The following is a 26,261-nucleotide window of genomic DNA, read 5'->3' on the forward strand; positions in this document are numbered from 1 at the left end:
GATGCTAGTGAGAGGTCACGTGATCACTAGTTGTGTGACTGAATCCTGCCATGCTGTAGAGGGCGCTGCTGCACCGTGTATTAATGGATGTGAGGAGTTTCCGCGGGCGTTTCATTGTTTTTGTCGAAGTAATTTAAATACTCGATAATGGAAATTTGCACATCGCTCTACTTAAGGACATAAAATCCTGGATGACCTGCAATTGATGTTAAACTCGAAAAAAACGAAATACTTGTTATTGGCCCCAAAAACCTTAACTCATTGCTAAAGAATAGACACTCTAAATGGCATCAACTTGGCCTTAGCACCACTGTCAGGAATTTATTAGTTATCTTTGATCAGGATTTGTCATTTAACTCCCACATAAAGCAGACCTCTAGGACTGCCTTCTTTCATTTACGTAATATTAGAAAAAATTAGACACATACTATCACAGACAGATGCAGAAAAACTAATCCATGCATTTGTTACTTCAAGGCTGGATTACTGCAACTCTTTATTATCAGGTTGCCCCAATAAGTCCATTAAAACGCTAATTAATTCAGAACGCTGCAGCACGAGTACTGACAGGAACTAGAAAAAGAGATCACATCTCTCCTGTACTAGCTACTCTGCATTGGCTCCCTGTAAAATGTAGAATTGAATTTAAAATCCTCCTCCTCACCTATAAAGCTCTTCATGGTCAGGCCCCTTCATATCTTAAAGAGCTCATAGTACCCTATTACCCCACTAGAACATTACGTTCTCTAAATGCTGGGCTACTTGTGGTTCCTATAGTCTCTAAAAGTAGAACAGGAGCCAGAGCCTTCAGTTACCAAGCTCCTCTCCTGTGGAACCAGCTTCCAGTTGTGGTTCGGGAGGCAGACACCCTCACCACATTTAAGAGTAGGCTTAAGACATTCCTCTTTGATAAAGCTTATAGTTAGGGCTGGATCAGGTGAGTCCTGAACCATCCCTTAGTTATGCTGCTATAGGCCTAGACTATCGGGGGATTTCCCATGGTGCACTGAGCTACTCTCTTCCTCTCTCTTTCTGCACTCATTCATGTCCCATTAATGCATGTTACTAACTTCACTTCTTCCCCGGAGTTCTTGTGCTTTCTCGTCTCGCAGGTTCTCATGGATCCTGGTGGAGCCTCCTGCCATGGTCCTGCTTGACTGCCATTGCCAATACTGTTGTTGCTGTGCACCTGTCTGTCTGTCTGTCTCTCGCTCTCTCTCTCTCTGCCTCTCTCTCTCTCTCTCTCTCTCTCTCACCCCAACTGGTCGAGACAGACGACCACCCACCTAGAGCCGGAGGATCTGTCCTAGGTTTCTGCCTTTTAACAGGCAGTTTTTCCCTGCCCTTGTCGCCAAGTGCTTGCTCATGGTGGTACTGTTGGGTCTCTGTAATTAATGTTAAAGAGTTCGGTCTAGACCTGCTCTATTTGAAAAGTGTCCTGAGATAACTTCTGTTATGAATTGGCGCTATACAAATAAAATTGAATTGAATTGAATGCATCATGGAATATATATCATATTAATTGCTCAAATTTGAAAAATTTAATGTGGCCAGTGGCCCCCCCTATACATTTTTAATGGGTTTTTTTTGGCTGGATGGGGCCACTAAATCCTGGGGTGGCAACAAAATGGAGTGTGATGGATGGTCAAAAGTAGCTGGCTTGCATACATTTGTTATTTTCTTTCACATTAACTATTATTATGAAAAATATACATTTTTGATTTAAATGAATAGTATCTCATGTAAAATACAGATAGAAGCATATTATGCACAAGTGACTCACAAGGGGGGACAAGTGGGGGGCCAGCAATTGTATTTAGGAGGCTGTGGCCAACCCTGGTTACTGCTTCATGGCACCACTGGAGGTGGCACCAGCATGAGCTCTGTACTACGTCATACATGCGCTTATACACACAAAATGAATCATAGAAAGAGTCAGTGTTGACAACCTGGCAACTTTCTCACTAGATTTAGCAACTTCTCTTAGCAACTTTATTTCTAAAAAGTACAAATTTAGTGACTTATTCAGACCATCAGGGTAAAGGTGAGAAATATATTCAATTTAAATGTGGACACAGGAAAACCGTGAATTTCAAGCCCTGACTACACAGGGAAATCAGAACTAACACAGGGTTGATTTTAGGCTTTTGATGGGATTTGTTGCAAGTGTCCACATACTTTTGACCATATAGTGTATGGTACATAATCATAATATCTTGCTGCAGCTCTGTACTCACCCCATTATGGCAGGTACAGTCCCATCAGGCTTTGTGTCATCCAGTGTCAGGCTAATGGGAGCGCCCTCCTCCTCAATCACCATACTGCCACAGTAACCTGCAGACATACACCCACCAGTGTAAAAAGAGTGTAAAGATAAAATAGGACATCTACTGCAGCATTCCCTCTCTCCTGGGTACCTTTTTTCCTCCAGAAGTTCTCTTTGTAATAGACCATGCACTTGATGACGGAACCCATGGGGACACGGCTGATAAGCTGGTTCCTCAGAGGTGGAAGCTCAGGGTTAAAGTGCATCTTCAGGTTCAGACCGGGAGGGGTGGCCACAATCACGTACTTGGCCTAAGACAAAAATACACATAAAAAAGGAAATAGGTCAGGACAGTGTGAGCTGCATCTCATTACACGTGGCAGCAGATCGCAAGGAAACCAGTAGATGGCAGCAAAGAACAATACTGGAAGCTGCACTTTATCATTCAGACTGTTGGTGGAAGAGTTAAACATGTATTTATTCTTATGTCTAAGGGCACGTTATATCCAGACTATATCATGCAGTGTTTTTTCTGTTTTTACATTATACCAATAAGACTGCAGTGCTGGACGAAGCAGTAAAAGTACTTCAGTAAAAGTACCAATACAACAATGTAAAAAATACTATTTTTGGGACTTTTCTTTTATCTTAGCTTTTTTGTGATATATTAAACAATCTTTGGGCTTTAAGTTATCTAAATTAAGCCAACTGAGAAGTTCAGAGGGAACATTTCACAACTGGTAAACATCTGAAATGCAGCAAGGGGCCCAAACGAGTAAGAGGTCATAAGGCAAAAAAGTTGGTATTATATGTTATTTCCAGTGTTGGACAGTAGCACATTAAAAAGAACTAGTTACAATCTTTCTTTTGTTGTCACCTCTCTACTGATTTAAAATCCAACCACCAAATCACATCCTTGGATTCATTTTTATAATTGTGCATGTCACCAAACAAGAAACTAGCTTGGAAGATGGAAATGCTTACATTCAACGGCTGGAAATATTGCCATTACTTTAAAAAACAACAACTGGGTTTTAATGGTGAACAGCAGGCTACAAGATGAAGGCTAATGAAGCCTGTGGCTGGATATGTAGTGGTAAAAAATGATTTGCAAAAGAAGAGTATGTCTCTAAATAACAGAAGTTGTTTCAAAGATTGTGTCACATTTTTCACGATTTTCGGGGACACTGTAGTTTCTCCAACACGCTTGGAAGGCTGAGCTGTATTCAGTTGGTTGCAATCTGCAACTTCACCACTAGATGCTACTAAATGCTGCACACTGGCCCTTTAAGTACAGTACTTGTATGGCTGTAGCAGACTCATAATTTCTTACTGTGTAGATCTGTTTGTCCAGCGTCTCCACCACCACCATGTCTCCGGACTGGTCGATCCTGTAGACCGGAGACTGCAGCTTCACTTGGTCTCCCAGCTCCTTGGCCATGCACTCACTGATCTGACTGGAGCCGCCTACAAACTTCCTCTCCTGCAGAGGTGGACGGAGAGGGGTAATTCACCACAAATACTGCAGCAAGACTACAGGGGTCTAGTCTAGCTTTATGCTCTACTTGCAGCACAGTCTCAATTTATACTGGGTATATTGCTTTCACTGGGTCTGATCCTGCTCACAGTACGACTCCGCCAGGCTAATAAAACTTACATTTAAGAGGCAAGCTGATAAAATCTGTTGATTTATCCTGGAGTTACATACCAGTTATTCTTCACTACAAATTTCAACATCTCAAACTGTTTGCAAAGCTCATGCCAACCGCTGAATGATGGAGAGAAGCAAGGGGGTGGAGAGAGATTAAATGTTGCCAAAGCTCTGATACACAAAATGAAATAGACAGTGACCTTTTCCATACGGTTAGTGTCAGTGCCTCTGCATTCTCCCTGATCAGAAACACATTGTGTGCATTCCACTGTGGCATTTGGATGAATTCGCCTGCCAGTCGCCGGAAAATTATGAACTAAACCTAAATCATCCATGGCAGTGAAACAGGGCGAGTCTGTGTTTGTCTTCTTTGATTAAAGACAAGTTTATTTTTTCAGTCTCTGTGGAAAGTTTCACTGAAAGTGAAGGATACCATCTGTGCCTCCATGTGCAATACTTTACGCCTTATATAACTCTCTCATTTAAACTAAACATCAGCTCAAATTACTGTTTATGTGTGTATATATTGTACCCATGCATGCACCCATAAACAAGTGTTTCAAATGGGATGGTTGAGCAAATGGGACAACAGAGCTGGCTACAACATCATCTGTTTACCTAAACACAATCCCAATCCTCGGTGGCTATGGCAACAGGCCCACTTGGCTTTAGGAAGTATGGCGGCAAAATGAGCTTCAAGAAAACAGCTTTTGTCAGGCTCATAATTGCGCTACGCCGATCAGCTGCAAGCTAAGGTAAAGGTATTAGGGCTGATTTAGGAGGCTATGGGATCCCGCTCTGATGCTCAACCTCCTGTTCTGCATGAGTGAATGCATCTCTGCGGGCTACTAAGTCCCCCACCACTTCTTGGCAAGCCTCTGCTGCAATGGCCTCGGCCCCTCAGGTTGCTTTTTGCACACGGATTAACTGGAAAGCTGTAACATGATACTGGGGCATTCTGTTTATATTCCAAGTTTAGTGGGTATCAATTCAGAGTTTGGTCTCTTCAAAAGCCGCATCTCACATTCATCTCAGATAAAAATGTGCTGGCAAAAATTGGATGTTCGGCTAGACTTTGCCCCTCTAAACAAACAAGAAAACCTACATACACAGGTATAAATATTGATACTGCACACACACACTAGTGCAGACCTACCTGTCCTCCGTTACTGGTGGAGAAGATCCTCATGGTTCCCCCGCACTGTTTCACATACCAGAGGAACCACAGGGCCGACACTTCATGGGGTTCAGAGGTCACGTTCACGTTGACAAACAGAGTGGCGAAGTGACGAACAGTACTTGAAATAAGGGAGAGGGATCAAACAAACTGTTAGAACTCAAGACTTGAAGCTGCAGTAGATCAATATTTATAAAAAATAATATTTGTTGAAACTTTCACTTTATCCTGACAGTAGCTCTGTCTTTTTTTTGTTCCGACATAGTGGATTCTTCCAAGTACCATTAGGAGCCCTAGGAGGAGCCAGAGGAAGCTGATTGTTTCACAGATTATCTGTCTTATGTTCTACTGTCAGGATATAGAGAAAGTTTCAGTGAATATGACAAAAAGTTATTTTCATAAAAGTTACCTACTGCAGCCAGCCAGACAGACTGATTAATGCATTTTTTATGTCTGTGTGTGTAGTTTGAAAGATTTGCATAAGCTCAATTACTGGATATGTGTGGATTCACAACTTAAATGAGCATTCACACTTATTTTTTCAACATATAAAAGAAAACATAACTATTTTTTTTCTAGGGTGGTGAAGATTTGGTTAGTTAGGTTTAGACATGAGGAGTGAGATTGGTTAGGGTAAGAATGTCAGCGTTAACTAATCAGAAGCAGAGCAGGATGGGTCATGACCACCTTGGGAAAGAAAATAAGGCTATGGATAGGAGGAAGTTGACCAATGTTTTGATCGAGGCTTGCTCCACTGATATTCGAGCACAGAGCAGGGAGGGACTTAGGAAGGGTCAATTCTGGCTGGAGAACTTATTAGGGTGAAAATGTGCAAAAATAAAAACTCTTAAAAGAAATACATTATCAGAGTTCAGAGACATAACAAAGGCATGCCCAAAGTTTGGTAGGAAAAGTAATAGTAGTAAGTTTCTCTGTTCTTTGCTACCTGGTCCAGCAGATTTTTTCAAAGAGCTGCTGCATGGTCATCTTGTCCCACTCCTCAGCATGGGGAGCCCTCCAGGGAGCTTCTCTGGGAATCTGAAATACGGGAGGGGGAAGATGAGCAAGAAACAAACATTTGGCAAAGATGAGACACAATGTGTGGAGAGTAAAAAGCAGTCAACAAGGGTGATTCTTGTTGTACCTCCTTGCCCATCTCGTCCATCGTCCTCCACAGGTTGTTGAAGTCCAACAAGACGATAGGGTTCCACATGGGAGGGAAGGAGCCTTTAAACGGGTAAGACTTTCCCTGTTGGATACACATCATTATCATCATTAACTTTTTATGACCATCAGTCATCAGTTGCCTACATATTGAAACAATATTTTTAACAAGCAGCAGTATAAGTTCACTTTCTCCATTTGTATGTGGATCAGTTATGTGATATTTTACAAAGAAAACAGTAAACTCTGTCTGTTCAGTAACACAGTGTTTGAGATGGACACCCGTTGATATCACAGTTCTATCTGAAAGCTAAGAAAGATATGAAGACGCTTTGGGTTGGTGGCTTGTAGTAGTTGATTGTTGAGTCTCATTCCCAGGTTCCCAAAGTGTCAGTATTTGACAACGGTGGAGTCTTGCAAATACCATTAGGAGCACTAGAAGAAGCCAGAGGATGCAGATTTTTTCACAGATTATCTATCTCATGTACTACTGTCAGGATATAGTTAAAGTTTTAGCAAATATGACAAAAAGTTATTTTTATAAACGTTACCTACTTAATAAAGTTACTTAGCTTTAAGTCAAACTCAAATTTTTTTCAGTAAACTTTAAAGACAGTAAATACAAATTGAGAATATTAGTATATGTCTTCAAAAACCCACATTAGTCAGGAGGCAGACACCCACACCACATTCAAGAGTAGGCTTAAGACATTCCTCTTTGATAAAGTTTATAGTTAGGGCTGGATCAGGTGAGTCCTGAACCATCCCTTAGTTATGCTGCTATAGGCCTAGACTATCAGGGGATTTCCCATGATGCACTGAGCTCCTCTCTTCCTCTCTCTTTCTGCACTCATTCATGTTCCATTAATGCATGTTACTAACTTCACTTCTTCCCCGGAGTTCTTGTGCTTTCTCGTCTCGCAGGTTCTTATCGATCCTGGTGGAGCTTCCTGCCATGGTCCTGCTAGATTGCCATTGACAATACTGTTGTTGCTGTGCACCTGTCTGTCTGTCTGTCTGTCTGTCTGTCTGTCTGTCTGTCTGTCTGTCTGTCTGTCTGTCTGTCTGTCTGTCTGTCTCTCTCTCTCTCCCTCACCCCAACTGGTCGAGGCAGACGACCACCCACCTAGAGCCGAAGGATCTGTCCTAAGTTTCTGCCTTTTAACAGGCAGTTTTTCCTTGCCCTTGTCGCCAAGTGCTTGCTCATGGTGGTACTGTTGGGTCTCTGTAAATAATATTATAAAGAGTTCGGTCTAGACCTACTCTATTTGAAAAGTGTCCTGAGATAACTTCTGTTATGAATTGGCTCTATACAAATAAAATTGAATTGAATTGAAATTGAAATTAGTCGAGCTCTAACTGACCTTCAGTATGCTTAGTCAGGAAGACAGTGTTCAAAGAATAGTGTAAAGTAGTAAAACTGCTTGGTTTATTGCCCGTTGTGCAACATTTTACAACAGTTTAAACTCATCAAGTGAGATTCAATTCAATTTTTATTTGTATAGCGCCAATTCATAACAGAAGTTATCTCAGGACACTTTTGAGATGGTCTGTGTGTTATTTGTACGCCTGGACTATTGCTCTATTTCTCAAACACACAACTGATTTACAAATGCAGGGAGATGTCCAAAGGACATGGACGTGCAGATAATATGTTAAGCTCTGAGAGTGTTTGGTGTTTCTAAGACCAACCTCTATTTAAATATCACCTTCTGTTGCTTTTTAGCAATTACCTCTGCTCAGTCTCTCTAGCTTAAAATCATTGACATTTAGTTTGACAAGTACATTTGTTTCAAACCCCATTAAACACCAGTTTCCTGATGGCCTACATATAGCATGAGTGCTCTCATTATTATTCTGCTACAGCTGCTGGCCCAGAGTACAAGCTTTCTGGGATAACTCTTATACTGTTGTATTGGCTGGAGCTGCACCAGTATTGAGCCAATAAAGGCCTCTTCTTAGATACAGAAACTTATTTTGGCTTGTCATTGTATTGGAGATTGTTTTCTGACCACTATCACATAAAACGTCCAAATATACAATTGTATTGTCTCATGATGCAACATTTACAAAGTTTCCCCAACTGTTATCTGGCCTTACACACATGGTAAGGTAAGTTTCTGATAAACTACTGGTTTTAATACCAATAAGTGACCTTTTATGCATGGTTAAAGTTAATGTAAATATCTTGAATATTAGCCACTAGGGGTGTAACGGTATTTGTATTCGTCCCGAACCGTCACAGTACGGGCGTCACGGTTCGGTGCACGCAGTCATGCGACGAATACGTCTGAGTGAGTTTAAAAAAAGTTGAGTCCTCACTTTAATCCAGGTGGCGGTAATGAGCCTAAAAGCAGTCAGAAACAGTCATTAAAGAAGAAGAAGAAATAGTTACAAAAAAGGACGAAGAAGAAAAGTGATGGAAAGTGTGGAAGCCGCCGGCTTCATTTAAATCAGCTGTTTGGGAGCACTTTGGCTTCCCAGTACAATATAATGGTGATGGCATGCGAGTGGTGCACCAGACAAAGACTTTCTGCCGGCGATGTTTCACGGAGGTGCGGTATGTTGCTGGCAACACCTCAAACATGCTAACCCACATAAGGCGGCATCACCCCGACATATCTGTCACTGGTGCGAGGAAAAAAACGTCTTTGGTGCAACAACTTATCCCCTGGTAGTCACAGGGCTCCATAAAATAACTGGCAAAAATACAAGAATTTCATGCATCGGCCTACAATGGGAAAATGGTTGAATCAGGTGGAATACATAAAAAATATCAAATATCACTACTGACATTACAGAATGCATGCTTTCATACTGTAATGGCAGTGAGATAAAAAAAAAAGTGGTTTTAATGGTAGTCAATGAGGCCTTTTTGGCCACGAAGGTATCCAGGGGGAGTATCTGGCACTACATAAAAAATACTCTATCTAATCAATTTTGTTGCTAATCTTTGACATTTCCAAGACTCTAATGACCACCAAAGCCCAACCCCCCTACTATTTATTATATGGAGAATTATACATTTTTTGTGTTTTTTGTAATAACTAATGAAATAATTCAAATAATTAAACTGGTATTTAAAGGGTTAAAATCCAGAAAATGATTGAATGTTTGGTAGATTTGAGCAAGTTTGAAATGTATGATGATTTTATAGCAGTTTTTTTGTGCTTGTACATTTTTGCCATGAAGGTGTCCAGAGGGTAGGGCACAAGGGCTAAGGAAATGTTACATCTGACTGACTGATCAGAAACACCTCGGCTACTGCAGCAATACATTTAGAGCTTGGGTTCATCACCCTGTGTAAGTGTGCTTCATCAGTTATCTTAGATACTCTTTCCTCAGATTAACTTTTTGAGGGTGAGAAGTTTTACGATTACGGCCAGTATCTATCGCTCAATATTTCCATTTAAACACAGTCACTTACAAGCAGGTATAATAGCCAATACACACACAAAAATGAATGCACAAATAGAGGTAGAGTGATTCCCCAGAAATGACTGAACAGCTGAATCAACTCAGTGAACACTGACCTTTATAAAGTTTCTTCTTATTATGACACCTACACTACTATTTTAGTTATAATCTGAAAAATATCGGTTTTATTTCCCAACAACAATGACAACAACAACGACAACAACAACAAACCCTCTGGGCACTGCAGGGTAGACACTGCACTTTTTTATATGAAGCATAATGAGCATAAAGCTCAAACCATAGACAGACAGGGAGGGAGCATGAAGTGTCTCACAACCTACAGTATGGCTGCCCTGCTCCCAACTGTCCGTTGCCGTGTAGCAACAGGTCTGTCGCCATGGTGATGCTGGCCAAGTGAATACAGAAGGAGGAGTGCAGAGGAGGGGAGGGGGGATAGGGAGATGGGAGAATGCACGGCGGCAGCATCTGTTTCCACATCAGTGAGCAGTGAGTCAGCCTCAGTCAGAAGAGAGAGTATAATGCTGCATGGAGACACAGGTGACTGCAGAATAGATGGTATTATTACACAGTCTGTAAGATACACAGGCACTCAGCTCTTTCCTTTGGATTCACACTATGTCTATATTTCCAACTTTTACTACATTATTATGTATATAGGTCAAAAGACAAGGTGTAATGTCAAATAGGCCACATTTGACATTATACACGGACTTACACAGGCTATATAATTATTACCCAACTTTGCAGTTTCCCTGAGCTCTAGCAATTGTAATGTATTCAGCTTCACATGGCCTTAAAGACCCCCTAAGACATGTATTAAGACATATACAAATAGTCTGCTTGGAACAATAATGTGTGACTAAAAAGTAGAATTTCCGCATTAAATCCTTAAAAAGTAATGGTAAATGGACCTGTACTTGTATAGCGCCTTTCTAGTCTTCCGACCACCCAAAGCACTTTTACACTACCTTTCACACACATTCACTCAGTGAAATCAAACAGAAACTAACTCATTCATACTCATTCACACACCGATGCAATTCGGGGTTCAGTATCTTGCTCAAGGATACTTCAACATGTGGCACAGGAGCCGGGGAAAACTTGCACAATCTATGAATATGCTAATTGTGCTGGACACAAGATGTCTCCTACTTCAATGTAAAGTCCACTGTAGTCCGACAGTTGGATCTTTAAGTGCACACATTAATAAATAAATAGAAACTCTTGGTGGGGATTGGAAGTTTGTTCAAAGGTAATGTTCAATATGTTCTACAGGCTAAACCCGTTTTTTTTTTTTTTTTTACACCTTTAGAAATACTTAAACAAAACGAGGGTTGGAGTTATAATCTGAGTTTTGTGGGGGTCTCTAAAATAAGTAATGTTAGGGGTGCGCTTTCCGATTGAAGCAAGTGCTTTCAAGATTGACGGATATATTAAAACAGATAAGGGATAAAACAAAACTAAACACTTTCGTTATCAGGTAGTATCAGTAAAACATTAAAATATTTTTAACACACACACTAGCAGTTAAGCTTCTTGCACAATCACCAGCCATTTCTCAGTGGTCGTGTGAACGTGCAAACATACACGGTATCCACACCACTGGAGGAGCGATGGGATAGACCCATGCTCTTTCTCAATCTCTGATAACCAGAGACAGTATTTAATCAAAGTCTGTTTCCACATCTCTGATAGTGATACCTCATTAATAAATCCAGTGCTGAGAGCTGCAGCTGCCTGTAAGGCAGTAGTTTGCTGATAAGGGAAACCAGCACTGGCCTTTTGGATTACAATCTGCCATAGAAAAGCTGATTAGCTACGCGGCTTGCTTGAAAGCTAGCCCTAATTACACAATGGCTTGGCACACATGCTGGTTTACTATTACTGCAGCTTCAGTCCTGTGGGGTAATGTAAACACTGTCATACAGGTTAGACCAGTGCTAATGTCACCCTGTGTGCTTTCCTCTTGTTATTGAGTTCAGACTAGTGCAGCGATCAGGAATCTTTTTACATGCTGTGTCTGTTTAGAGATTATTCATCTGAATAGCTTCTTGGCTAATCCAAAGCTACTTACAGTCCAAACAGAGTGTAGTGATACTCACAACAGCAACACATGTTGACTTCCATGTGGGGAAGTATGGGTAACAATTGAATTGATTTTGTATTGCTGATGAGGGGAAATGTGCAGGAATCATAGGTTGTAATTAGAGATGATACTATTAGTAATACTGCAGAAAGGTGCAGTAAAACAGATCCAATGAAAGACACATTTAGGAGTATCCACTAAAGCACATGAGATGGACTTCAGACTTAACTTGACAAAATTAAAAAGGACTTGCAACTTGGACTTTAGCACCAATGACTTGTGTCTTCACTTGGACTTGAGACTTTTGACTTGAAAACACTTGATAGTTCCCCCAAAGCCAAAGATTAAAAGTTATGTTATTTAAAAAATGTGCCACAAATCAATTCATTACCTAAAACACCTAACATTGACTCTGTTCATTCCCAACAAGTCTGCCGGGTAACTCATAAAAAAGTTGTAAAAAATATATATAATATAATTCATATGAAAGTGAACTAAATGCGGGCGGGGGATTGAAAATATGTAGTTTTCTGGAAAAATCTGAAAACAAAATTATGTTTTTAACATCTAAATCACCTAATATTATCAAGCCTAATCAGCTGCCAGGGTTAGGGTTAGGTTTTGTTTAATTGTGAAAGCTGCAAGCTTGACAGATACTTTTCCAAGAACACAACTCTTAAACTTGGGACCCAAAATGGGAGGACAAGACAAAGAAAATATAACCCAATTTGTGGTTAAATGTGTGTGCTGGGACATCAGATCGTTTGAAACTGTATGTGGTAATGGATTCAGCAAACTGGCACAAGGTCTGATTGAAATCTGAACCCAGCTGGCCTCTACATGCACTAGCACTTTAAAGTCAATGAGTGTGTGTGTAGCATGTGTGTTTGATCACAGCTCGGATCGTGGGACCATTGACAGTATAGCAACTCAACTCGCAGTCCATCATCACCACTGACCTGGAGATAACTGACCCTTCCCACAACCCTTTGGCTCTGTGCTAGGCTCATCTACGTTGAAAAGACAACTAGTTTTAAAGATAGTTAAAAGCTAATGTTAGCAGAATGGTAGCTAATCTATATCAAATGTGCCAGTTATGTTGCTAGTTAACTAGCTATCTAGCTGGCTACAGAGCTAGTTAAAAAGCAAGTTAATCTACATTAATCGCTAGCTAGCTAGTTACATCTGATAGCTAATGTTAGCAAAACACTTGCTAACCCTCTAGCTAGGTCAGCGGTAAGGATCGGGGCATTCAGAGACTGGCTGAATGAATATGTGACTACCCAGGTTTGAACGGTATGGTTCAAATGTGAGCTACCACCTTGTGTTTGTGTTCCCACTATATCTTCATCTTCATTCATTCACTTCATCATTTCTGTCCTGTGACAGAGGAAACCACATCCCTGACAGCTCCACTGTGGGCTCAGACCACCAGCTGGTACAAGATGGAACCTCTTGTCCCATAATGCACTAATACAGACAAATACACAGACTGACACTGATAGGGTTGAACAGCTTTTGATGAGGCATGCTGCCATGGAAACCAGTCAGGAAGCTATGAGTGGTGTGTGTGTGTAAGTCTGGTTCTTGGGGAGTGGATCTTACAGAGATAGTAGCTATGGAGACACTCACATAGGAGCTCCTATGCACAAGTGCAGGTGGATTCAGAGCACACACGATGCTTCACAACACCAGGGCTGTCCGGTCAAGTCAAAGATTCATTTTCTAACTGCTGCTGGTGCCAAACGTCAGGCTGGTGACATTTCACAGCACTGCGGAAGTAGGTCATGTCAATAGTACATCAGTGCTAAGGATACAGTGGTGAGAGGACCGCACTTTGAAGACTATGAAACCATGCTGGACTAGTCCATGTAGCAATATAGTATGTTTAAATTATTGAGAGCATAATGTGTTACTAAGCAATATGTCAATATAATCAGAGCACAGAGGTCTGTGCGGGCTCATCCTGCCTTTGGCTGTGAAACATGGAGTCGAGTCGAATCAAGTCCCAGTGGAGGATGAAAAGAAACAGTTTCATGTAGAAACCATTTTCTTTCTACGTATCACAGAAGGTCTGCATTTTTTGAGCTAGGTAGAAAGAAAGTAGTTAAAGGTCTGTGGATTATCTTGAGTAACCAGCTCATGATTTCTGAAAAGAGACATTGCAGTTGAGTTTTTCAAATGTGTGTTTTTTGTTTTTTTTGTGCTTTGAGCCCCCAAGTCAAGTGCCATCTGGTTCTATTATACTGGAGAGAAGGCAGACATCTCTACAGGATTTCATCAAAACTCACACCAAAATAATCTAGATGAAGAAATAGCACTACAGGTTATTTTAGATTTTAGGGTGAACTGTCCCTTTAAGCTTTTCCTGACAGGACAGAAGAGTATACACTGTAAGCTCTCCTACAGCAGTAGGATATCTGTGTTAGGGTTGGGCAATATATCAATATTGTGATAAGAGATTAGATATTGTCTTAGATTTTGGATATCATAATATGGCAGGAGTTTTTGAAAGGCTGCGTTACAGTGAAGTGATGTGATGAGTGCTGTCCTATTAGTGTCCTTTACCCACTTAGTCATTATATCCACATTACAGATGATTGAAAGCACCAATAGTTATCCCTATGTATATTTGGTCAAAAATATCCTATTTGATTTTGTCCACATCACTCAGCCCTGATCTGCATTAAGATACCCAACATTTCCTACTGCTGCTGCTCAATAAAAACTAGTGAACTACGGGGTGGCTTTTATTGTGAAAAAGCCACAGGAAATTTCATTTATTTGTCATGATGTTAGTGCTGACTGTCATTCATCACTTATCTTAATTTTCAGCAGATCTTTTTTTATTTTTTGCATTAAAACAGTAGATAAATTCAATGGCAAATTAACTGTAGGTAGATTTTAGGACACACAGTAGGTGCACAATCAATAACTCTGTTCCTACAGTGGAAAGCCCTTCTATGGGAGTAGAGAAGCAGTGGTCAATATTTACTGTATACCTATGATAAATGTTATTTAAAGTTCCAGAAGTTCCAGAAGTAGAATAAAATAGCACTGCAAGCCTATAACACTGAGTTTGTTGATAGTGACAGAGAGAGTTTAATTCAATTCTGTGGCGATTTATGACGCAGTATTTTGCATGTAGTCATAATATTGAGAGGTGTTTATAATATTCTGGCTCCTTGTGCGTTGTAAACGGAGGTTTCTATATAAAGGAGTTTGAGTGCATTTTTGTGTCTCAGTTTGTGAATACATGCCCGTGCCAGAAGCTCAAAGACAATATCAGAAGGTATGATTCAATGACTTGAACACAGCCGATGTTGAGATAAGCGATCTACAGCCCCACTATGCAGGCACACACACACACACACACACACACACACACACACACACACACACACACACACACAACACAGAAAGCTCCCAGCCACACTAGGTAGTCCAGTGATTTATAGTAGGCATAGTTTGACAGGGTACATGGCTGCAACGGCAAATCAAATCAGGTAGAAGAACCGAACTGTGTTAAGGACAGTGGTGCGCCCACACTAATGAAATATAGAGCAAAGAATAACAAGGACAAAGATGGCCTCAGTGTGTCTTTCTTCCTGCCTTCTTTGTTTGCTTTTGCTATCCTTTCAACCACTCAGAGTAAAGAGAAACTGCATTACAGAAATCCCTCAGGCAGAGATTAGCATCTCCAGTCACTAATGCTGGAGAGGAGAGGGGTGGCTGGCTGCTCGGCAGACATGTGCGAAGTCACAGGAAGGACACAGCGTTTGGTTTCCTTCTGCACAATACTTTGGTCTTCTTTGAGCATCATTGGAATGAATCGGATGATCATGTAGCTGTTGATCCTTCCTGGGTGACCAGATGAGAATAGGTGAAATCCAGGACTGGGCAGTTGGGGGTGGGCGTGGTCATGTGGCCACTTATTCTAAGTGTCTTGGCAACTAAGATTGTCATTAAGCTGTAGGAGCTTACAAACACATTATTTTAGATATTTTTACCATAGATCTCAGTGGTGGCTGCACTCTCCGTTATCTGGTTTAAAACAGGTCAAATAACAAACAATCTGTTATTTGTGCCTAATCAGTGCAATAGACAAGTGGAAACACACCAATAGTACTCAAATATTTTAGACAAACAAAATGATTTTAGCCTGCATGACATTTTCATGGATTCAGAGACAAAAAAAACTTTGGCTACTACTATCTACAAATTCATGTAGATTAATTGCTGATTCAAAGCTGATTTATAAAAATGACATTCTATCATATTTTCTGAATCTTTATATCCTGACAGTAGTAAATGAGGCAGATAATCTGTGAAAAAAATCAAGTTCCTCTGGCTCCTCTTAGTGCTCCTAATGGCATTTGAAGGAATCCACAGGGCCTGAACGAAAACAACCAATCAGAGTCAAGGAAGATAATTGGTTGAGTCTCATTCCAAGGTAATCAAATACAGATACTTTGGGAACCCTGGGTACGAGACTCAACAATCAACTACTTTCCAGTCTCAAACCCAAAGTGTCTTTATATCTTTCTCGGCTCTGATTGGTTGTTTTTGTTCAGGCCCGGTGCATTCGTACAAATGCCATTAGGAGCACTAGAACAAGCCAGAGAAACCAATTTCTTTTGCCCATTATCTGTCTCATGTACTACTGTCAGGATATAGTGAAAGTTTCAGTCAATATGAAAAAAAACCCCATTTTGATAGTGCATACCTACTGCAGATTTAATGCCGCTTTCTCATCTTCTTTATTCTGGTGACAGCAGCAACTCGTTAATCTTTTGTTTTTAATTATTCATGACAAGTTGGCAGCACTTCAAAATACGTTCACTGCAGGAGTTTTCAACATTACTGAGTCAAAGGCTGCTCTACTCAGCAGTTCTGCTTTAAGTCTCCAGTCAAGTCAAGTCTCATAGCATACATAGAGCTAACAGTTAAATTTCAGGACAAACAGGACAGGGTTCTGGACAACTGCTTGTAACTTGAGACTGTTCTGAATTGTTTGGCCCTATGACGTTTGGCCCTATGTTGATCAGTGTTGATCAGTCACATGTTTTTGTGGCAGCTGTAGTTTAAATTACACTTTGCATAACCATAGAAAATTGTCCATCAAATCTGTCATGCCCCCCAGCTACTGCAATTAAACTCCACTGCCACTTCTGATTATTATCAATCAGTTAGAGTAACTGCTTTGAGCACATGAGATTAAATTGATAGATTCCCTAACGGAAATTCTACGACTGTTACAGTGAGTATTCACACTTAGAATGCAAGTTTTTGGGTCTGTTGCTCATTCTTCATATGAAGTGATGTGTACACTCAGTTGCCAAATTACCATAAATCACCTCTCTAAAACAGGAAGAATTTATTGCAAGACTGTTGAATTAGACTGTGTTAGTTTTAGCTAGGTGTAAATTTGCAACTGAATGTATAGGAGACACCAACATCATCCATCCTAAACAGACCTTCGGTTTTGGTCATTCATGCTAATAGCTTGCAATATTATGTTCACCGACATTATGCATATGCTGAAGATGACAGCTTAGAAGGGGAGTTGCATTGTCAGAGGTAAAGATGGTAGAGATATGAGGTTATGTACAATTAAAAGCCATGGTCATATGAGAAGGTTGATACCACTCTCTAGTCTGTATGATAAATATGAAGCTACAGCCAGAAGTCCGTTATCTTTGGCTCAAAGACTAGAAACAGTCCAAAGGTAACAAAATCCACCTAGCAGAATCTCTACTGCTCACTATGTTTCTGTTTAAAAACCAGACCAACATGTTGTACATTACTGAACAAGCTGTCAGCAGATTAAGTGTAGTTGATATACACACAGAGTAGAGTAGAATCTGCCATGCCAAAAACCACACACAGATGCGTTCCCACTCACGTTGACATAATGCACCAGGCTCTCCTGCTCGTTGACTTTGTAGGTCTTCACGTCATACTCAGATGCCAATCTGAGGATGCGGTTTTGAGTTGGTCCAATGTAAGCCCCGCCCAGATCAACCCACTTTGTTTCCCTATTCTGAAAAATAAAAATGAAAACATAAACATAATAAAATACAAATGTAAAAAAATATACACATTGCAGAACATGTTGAAAATATGCTTTAGGGCTGTCTTACAAAAAGGTCCTATTCTAATTCTCAAGTAAAGATAGGAAGAGTCTTAAGATTTCTGAATTTTTCCTAATTTGGTATTACAGAAGCAAAACTAACTTCAGGAAAAGTATCTTGTCTTATTTCTTTCTTTTAGGTTAAGAAATCCTGAATACTCAATCCAACATTGCTGATCAACTATTCCCTAGCAACTGACTCTTGCCAAGCTTTGTAACTGTTGTTTTTTCTTAGGCACTTAACTTTAAGACGGATGACTTAGAAGTGTTATTAACACCTGTAGAGAAATGCAAATATGTTATTTTTGGGAAATGTAATGTTTTTAAAAATGGTTGTGTAGTGCACTTTTCCTATCTTAAGTTAGGATAGTATCATTGACATTGGAACTGTTCATCTGTAATGGCTTCTTTCCTAAATCAGGGCCTAACTCTGATTACCATTGTTACAAACAATTAAGTTCTCCAAGTTAAGAAGTTTCTGTAATATGGCCCCTGGCCCTCAGAGCAGCCTTTGACTCTGTTGATGACAGAACGTCTCATCGATAGGTTGGAAAGACTCCTACCAATCAGATCAGAACTTTTTTGTCTCATTGCAAAGAACATGTATGGAGTAACACATTGCTTTGTCCTGGGTCCACTGCTTCTCTTTATATGTTGACACAAGGGGGTAATCATCCATAAACAAAGCAGTAATTTCACTGCTATGCAGATGACACACAACAAATAGCTGTGGATCCTGGTAACCTGATCCTGATATTCTCCTTTGAGAACTGGACTGAACTTTGCTCATACCTTTAAATGCAATTTTTAAAACTATTTACATTTTTACATTTTACTTCCTCCCTCTTCTTAATTTTAACTAATAATGTCTGCTCTTCTGTTTTTAATTTTAAAACCATTTGAGCTCAATTTTGTGTTTGCAGGGTGATATGAAATATAGTTTAGTAGTAGTATTATTGTTATTATTATTAATAAATATAATAATAATAGTCCCACAACAGCAATATACTGCATAAAAGGTCCCTTTTAATAGCAGCATCTCCTGGTCTTACCCGCACAGTGAAGGTGCGACCACCGACCCGATCCCTGGCCTCCAAGACTACAGGGCTCAGTCCATTGGCTTTCAACAGCTTTGCTGCACTCAAACCTGCAGACAGAGAAATAAAGAGTTGAGAACATACAATACACTTCCTGAACCACACATAGACAAGATATGAATAATATAAACACAGAAATGAAAAAGGTCCATCAAACTTTATGACAGAATAGCTAGACGAAGGGAATCATTTGGAAAATCTGACTAGAATAATGAAGATCAAAAGTAGATTTTTGCATAGAAACAAATTGTGTTTCTCTTCTACAAGTCAGCACACCATTGTACCATTTACAGTCATGTCTGTTTGTTTGAATTGTGTTTTTGTGCTTTTATACTAAGTAGTTTTTTTCTTGAAACAGGATTAAGTGAGGCTGGATATGGGAGAGCTATGGGAAAGATGGGAGAGCAGGGGGAGGGGGAAATCTTTGCAGGCACAGGGAGGAGAGAAAGACTTCCACAACAAATTACAAACCAGCTGACCTGCTGATCATGTGAGGGAAAAGAGAGGGCAGAGCAGAGACAGAGAGTAGCAAGACTTTCACATACACTGACTGACCATCCACAGAGTCTATGGCAGAACAGGCTAAGGCAATGGCTTTCACACACTGACCTCAGGCAATCCCTGTCAGAACTTTAATTCAAGACATATCATAAATGCACTTAGGCATGAAAACACATATGCAAAGGAGTAGCTTATAGCATATGACTCAGCAGCACTGGATGTCAGTGCAGAAGACCCCTGTAGAGCACAGAAACATGAGAGAGATTGATAAGATGGAGACAAGTTACTTACAAGACTACTTACACTTCATAACACATACAGGTACACACACACACGACCATTAACAGACTTAGAGCATACACTCATAAGATATGGCTTAGAGTTTTCATAAGACAAAAAATAAAGTAAGTGATATTCATAAAAAGAATTTAGGAAAAAAAAGTGATTGGACCCAGTTGACATGGACAGTCCATATGGACAATATTAGGTTAGAAGGGATTTCAAGGCTTTTTTAAACTGCTTTGATGGCAAATTAAGAAACATGTAAAGGTGAGACATATTTTGGACCCTCTGTAGAATATTATACTAAACAGAGATTGGGAAGTAGAGGACTGGTGCTTTACTATGTGCCACAATTTTCTGTCTGTTCAAATATCTTCATTTGGGGACTTTTCCAAGCAAAAAATGATATATGTGATTGTTTGTGATTAAATCAGCATATTTCTGCCACCCCTTAAAGTCTCTATGACAGCCTTTAGCCTCTAGATCCACCCATGTTTTTAAGGAACCCTGAACAAATAAACCAGTCTAGAGATGGTTCACTTGATGAACACTAAGGACATCTAATTGGCTCTAAATACAATACCCATGAGCCTCACCATTGTTGCTAAGGAGAAGAAGCCAGTCAGAGGTGTGATAATAGCTGGATTCATCCTAAAGTGCCAGCTGTTAGCAGTGCACATGACATTATTTTAAGCTATGTGATTGGAAATACACCTTTGGAGTTGTAGCTGACTTAATTCATCAAAGAACCAGATATTTTCTAACTTTCTGGTGAGGATTCCACTAGTGACAGTTTCATGCAGATCCAGGCTATAGAAGTGCTCCAGTTGTGAGTAACCCAATACTGTCTGTGAGAAAAAGGAATAGACTGAGGGACAAGAGCGAGCCCACATCTTTTCAGTCATCCAAGACCCAAATTAAAAAGGTCAAAATATATTCCTTCAGACAGGACTGGCTGAGACAATTTCCCTGGCTGAGGTACAACAGAGGACGTAACACAATGCACTGCGTGTACTGTCAGGAGTGCGGTCAGAATATGGCAGGAAATAGTGCATTTGTGAGCGGGTCAACAACGTTTCGTATCAAACTTTTATTTGGAAATGTTTTATTTTGCTTAGTGTTTTAATTTGAAATGTTCAATTTCAGCTCAGTGAAGCACTTTAAACACTTTATTTTTCGTTTTATATATAATTGTACTTCAAATAAAGACAAGCATTTCTCTACGCCTTATTCTTCTTTAAAAATCATTCACATTATATGAAAGTAATGGAGAGCGATAAAAAGGTGACCTTATGGCGTTAAAGGCGACGCAATGAAAAATTTGGGTCCACCTAAATTTTGTGCTGGTGCACCTAAAAAAAAAAAGTTAGGCGCACCAGTGCAACCAATGCAAAACGTTAGTCTGGAGCCATGCCAAAAGGAATTGTTTTTTATGTTGTGGGCACATGTTACTTATCTTATGGCTTTATAGGAATATGTTTGCTAATTTCTTCACTATGTTTGAAACATTGCTGTGTTCATTGCTTTATTTAAGCAGTCAATTTTCTATGTTATTGGTGGGTGAGCTGGTTGATAAGATAGTTGAGAAAGATAGCTTTCTGTTATTTGCCCGTTTTACTGAAGTGTCCATGCCCCTCTAAACAATGTGGTGGACAAAGTCAGCAATTTCTTTCACTACTTATACTCAGTGTTGCCACAGTTACTTTGAAAAAGTAATCTGATTACTGATTTTAAAAGTAAGTTAGATTACAAATTACTTTATTAGTTACACTCAGCAGCTGCCGACAACACCCCCGCCGCCTCAACATAAAAATGACAACCGGTTTTGCCAACACTGACTTTATTGGAAGCGCATTTTTAACAGTAACGTCAACAATGTATCTCCTGACATTTGAAGTCTACAAAATACTGCCCGACCAACTTCTTCAACTCTGCCCCACTTACTGGTTTTACACCGAAGTCCAGCTTTTGTTGTTTGGTGGTGGGGGACCTCCTGCTCTCTGCTTCGTACCACCTGGTGGGACCTGCTCTGTAAGTTTGACTGTGCAGTGCTGCGACTCCAAATGTTTCTTCAAATTTGACGTAGTGTTTTTGTAGCTAGATAGCACTTTGTCACCACCAGCACAGAGTGTACAACAGACCTTAATATTGCCATCTTTAGCTGACACAAACTCAAAATAGTGACTGTTTTTCCAGCTAGCAAATGCGCATCTCTCTCCTCCCTCCATTGTTGTTTATGTTTGTGTCTGCGTAGCCTACACGTGAACTGTCCTCATGCTGAAAACGTGACTTGTCGCATAGTCGACGTGACTTCACTCCCAGAGACGCAAGAAGAAAGCAAATATATTTTTATTAAGGAAAATGACAAACATAGTAACGCACAGTGACTTGGATAAGTAACTTTAATCTGATTACCGGTTTGGAAATAGTAACGGGTTAGATTAGTCATTACTGAAAAAAGTGGTCAGATTGGCATCACTGCTTATACTACTGCTAATATAGAGAGTGGCTGAAACACATGGACAACAGACAAGACAAATAACAGAGACAGAGGCTATTGTATCCAAATCCAATGTTCTGAAAGAATGAAGATGAGTTAGATTAAATATGCAGGGTTAGTGGTGCCGTTCGTGTTGCTGCGTATAAATCATTAATTGATAGAGACATTCTTGCCTGTTGGCGTGACGTGTGTCCATTCTGACTGGAACATGTTGCCTTTGATTTTTCATGAATTATACAAACAAATCACAACTATTTTTACAGTGTTCACTTTTCCCTGCAATTTCATTACAAAAATGCTTAAAAACTACGTCTGCAAAATTCATTAAGATATTATCCAAAAGAGACAAACACCATTATTGGTATTATAAGTACTGTAGTGCTGCAGAGATGCCCTGGCCTACAAATCTTGTTCTCCAGATGTAAGTTTGTTTGCCAAAGATCCCCAAAACAATTCACATCATCATGATTTTAAGTTTTTTCAGTGAAAATTAAATTTGTGATGCAAAAAGGATCATTTCCACACTAATCATAATATCTGTTTTTACTATATCGCGCAGTCATACTATAACCATCGCAACATGCCTCACAATTTTGTAGAAATGCTGTTGTGAAATCAGGCATTTTAGGCCGCAACAATCCTAAAAAAAAGCCTGCGAAATCCCAGAGGGACTGATTTCACAGTCCTTACAGTTCGTTCAGTGACAGTAAGGACTCTAGCCCAAACTAAAACAGCCCCTGTCAAAAGTACACCAAAGTATGTAGTTGTCCATATACTTTTGGCCTGTGACAGTTGTCGCGGAACACAACAGCAGGAGCTACCAGCTCAGAGCTATCCTCTCAGCAGGTACCAACATCTGTGAAAATGTTTTCCTGGACTTCACTCTAAATTCCCTTTTCTTCCCCCTTACTCTCTCCTTCCAGATCCTGCTAAGACCCATTGAAGTAAGCAAGCTTTATATTAGTTTAAACATAGTTTGTTCTGTATTACCCAACTTCAGCCTTCCGTCCCTGTACAAACACACCCACCCTGCCAGGGTTTGGAGAAAAGCATTAGCCCTGACCAGAGGAGGCTCACAAATCTTCCCCTGTTAAATTGATGCTATTACCTGCGCTTGCTCAAAAGGCCAGTCTCTGTGTCTGAAAACAAAGAGCATCTGTCTGCATCTGTTGTTTATGCCTACAGCAATCACTGCAAAAAGTAGCATCTTGTCGGGATGTTGCTTTGATTAAAAAAGCTTGTTTGTCTTAATTGACACATCATTTTTTATGTTTTAAAAAGTATAAAGCTATCATCACTTCAAAGTTTCCACACTGAGCGTTCCCCTGTTGTTTACCTCCTTTCCCCCACCGTGAAATAAGAGGAATGAACTGGGCCGCTGGAAAAATCAACATGCTGTTCCCAAACTAAATTTCAGCTGAGAGGAGAGACAAGAGGGGGAGATTGAAATTCAACTCATGCAGCACAGAAGCAGAAACACCAAAAGAAAGGAAGGAAAATGTGAGATTATATGTATGTACTTAAGGAACCCTATTATGGAAATATAAAATGTGTGTAAGAATCAAACAAGAAATGCTTTCTGCATTTAGCAGTTTTTCCCCAGGGTCTATATGCAGAGAGAAAAATGTAAAGACTGGACAAACATCTGTTTATCAAGTCTTGTTTCTTTTGCTGCTACACTGTGCATCTGAGAGAGAAACTGCATACCACACACTCCCAAACACATTCAGCAGGCGCAGTGGGCATTTCTGCAATGTGTAAAACTTCTGTCTTAAAGAATAGTCAGGTGTCCATATGAACACTGAAACAGTTTTTTCTTGCTGTCCTCCTGTTCAGACAGATCCCTCTCTAAAGCAGTTTCAGTGTAAGTGATGGAAGACATAATCCACTTTATCCCACAACTGCAACATACTGTCATTAGTGGACAGAGCTCCCGGGTCTGTGAACTGAAGCCAATGCAAAGTGTCTTCAACCTGCAGTCTTTCTAATGACCAGCAGTGGCAGCTCCATAGGCTGCAAAAAAGAAGCTTGATAGTATTGAGTCTTATATAGAAATGACTAGGGACGTCCGATGATATCTGCCCTCCAATATTATCGGCCGATATTCACTAAAGAATGTAATATCGGGAATTATCGGTATCGTGTTTTTATAACCGATGTTTGTTCTGTAGGCTTCAGCATTTCCGAGCCTGCATGAACGCAGCATGGGACGTTTACCGGCGCGCCCTAGATGACGTATAACAACAACTACGCTAGACTGGTTGGTTGCTAACCGTGGCTAACAAGCAAACTAATTAAAGCTGAATAATTTTAATATTAACACAAAATAAGTGCAATGCACCTTAAATATTTGACCCTGCTATGAGCTGTTCCTTAATTTACATTAGCACTCCTTCAGGAGCATAATACAATTAAACACATTAAACAAAGCTAGCACTTAGCTAGTGATTAGGGCATAGTTGGCGCTCTTCTCAGTATTAATACAATGAAAGTTGAAGTCGTTCTCTTATTTTGCACAGACAGTGTTTACATTTGGAAAGCCATGTTGCATTTATGTATGCATCCAGTGGGGCATCACAATAAAATGAGGCATAATGTGTTCATTCCACAACAGGAGATATGTTATGTTGTTACCAGTTGTTAACAGTTTTGGTGTAAAAAGCCTGCATATATCGGTATCGGGTGATATCGGTATCGGAAATTGAGAGTTGGACAATATCGGAATATCGGATATCGGCAGAAAAGCCAATATCGAGCATCCCTAGAAATGACCCTACTTCTCACTTGATTTATTATCTCAGTAAACAGTTTCCTGATGAGTTTCTGGTCTCAATCTCTAGTATTAGTCTTCTTCCATACAGCATGATGTTCATTTAGTAGGCTGTGAAACAATATTTATATCCAGGTGATTATAAACTAATGAAATATTTTATTCTATTTCTGACAATAGATCCTCTTAAATGTTACACACTGGACCTTTCAATGGCTAACTGCTTGAGGCTAATGACCAAAAGATGAGGGGCCCAATTTCTTTTCATAATTCCTAATGGCTGGCCTAAGTTTTTGTTGACTAATGTATGTAAAGATGCCACCATAGGAACAGTGGTTACATAATGTTTGAAACAAGTCATAACTTAACTGTGTGCACACATCACAGCTGCACATTGGTCATTAAACAAACAGCACTACACCTCTGAACAACATCAAAACCTGTTTCAATGAACATGTGGGCACCTGACTATTGTTGTATGACAGACTTGACAAATTGTGAACCTATCCTTTAAATAACCTTAAGTTTTTCCATTCTACCCCCAGCTGTGACAAATGTGCTTGAAGCGATTATAAATGGAGAAAAAAAGGTCGGCCGGTCTTTGTTGGAAACCATGGAGAATCAAAGAGAGAGAACACTCCTCTCCTCATTCTGAGCAGATTCCCTCTGCTGTTAGCGGCTTTCTGCACCTAAAGACATGCTTGATATTTATCAAACAGACGCAACCACCTTGAAGCACAGTCTTCCTGTCATCTGAGGCGCAGCTGGTGTGCATTGAACAGTGAATCTCTAGCCTTTGTGCACATGCATTTAAGGAGGGATCAGACAAGAGAAGGCGAGGAGATATGATAAGTGAGGTTGATTGTACTGAACACCTATGGGTCGGACAAGATTCAAATTTTTGTGCAGGTATATTGAATATAAAGCTGTTGTGAGGAATCAAACTGACCAGAGTTGCAAGAAAATCTTGATGAATGCACAAAAAATGTGTGCAGAAAGAAAGAGAGTAAAGAGAATTTTGGGCAGGAAGCAGACAGAGTTATGGCTTTGAGCTCATTAAACATGAAGTTCACTGAGCTGCTAATAATGCACCTTTTGTGCCTGTTTATATCTATTCATCTCTTTTTCATTTCCGTAGAAGTGTATTTAATAAATGTTTACTGCATTCATTTAACAAACCTTTCTGCAATTAAATA

At 40.0% G+C, this 26,261-nt stretch overlaps 1 protein-coding gene across 1 annotated transcript in view; it reads right to left on the bottom strand.

Annotated features, from left to right (window-relative positions):
- The window catches only part of mao (monoamine oxidase), a 49,279-nt gene that overhangs the window by 9,341 nt on the left and 13,677 nt on the right, over positions 1-26,261 (bottom strand). The window contains exons 2-9 of the mRNA XM_051403301.1: positions 18,968-19,062; positions 17,688-17,825; positions 6,239-6,343; positions 6,041-6,132; positions 5,074-5,215; positions 3,600-3,749; positions 2,418-2,577; positions 2,238-2,334 (exon numbers count right to left, since the gene is read on the bottom strand). Coding sequence (XP_051259261.1) covers positions 2,238-2,334; positions 2,418-2,577; positions 3,600-3,749; positions 5,074-5,215; positions 6,041-6,132; positions 6,239-6,343; positions 17,688-17,825; positions 18,968-19,062 — 979 coding nt within the window. The remainder of the gene's footprint in view (positions 1-2,237; positions 2,335-2,417; positions 2,578-3,599; positions 3,750-5,073; positions 5,216-6,040; positions 6,133-6,238; positions 6,344-17,687; positions 17,826-18,967; positions 19,063-26,261) is intronic.

This window comes from Dicentrarchus labrax, unplaced genomic scaffold (genome assembly GCF_905237075.1).
Source record: "Dicentrarchus labrax unplaced genomic scaffold, dlabrax2021, whole genome shotgun sequence".
NCBI lineage: Eukaryota > Metazoa > Chordata > Actinopteri > Moronidae > Dicentrarchus > Dicentrarchus labrax.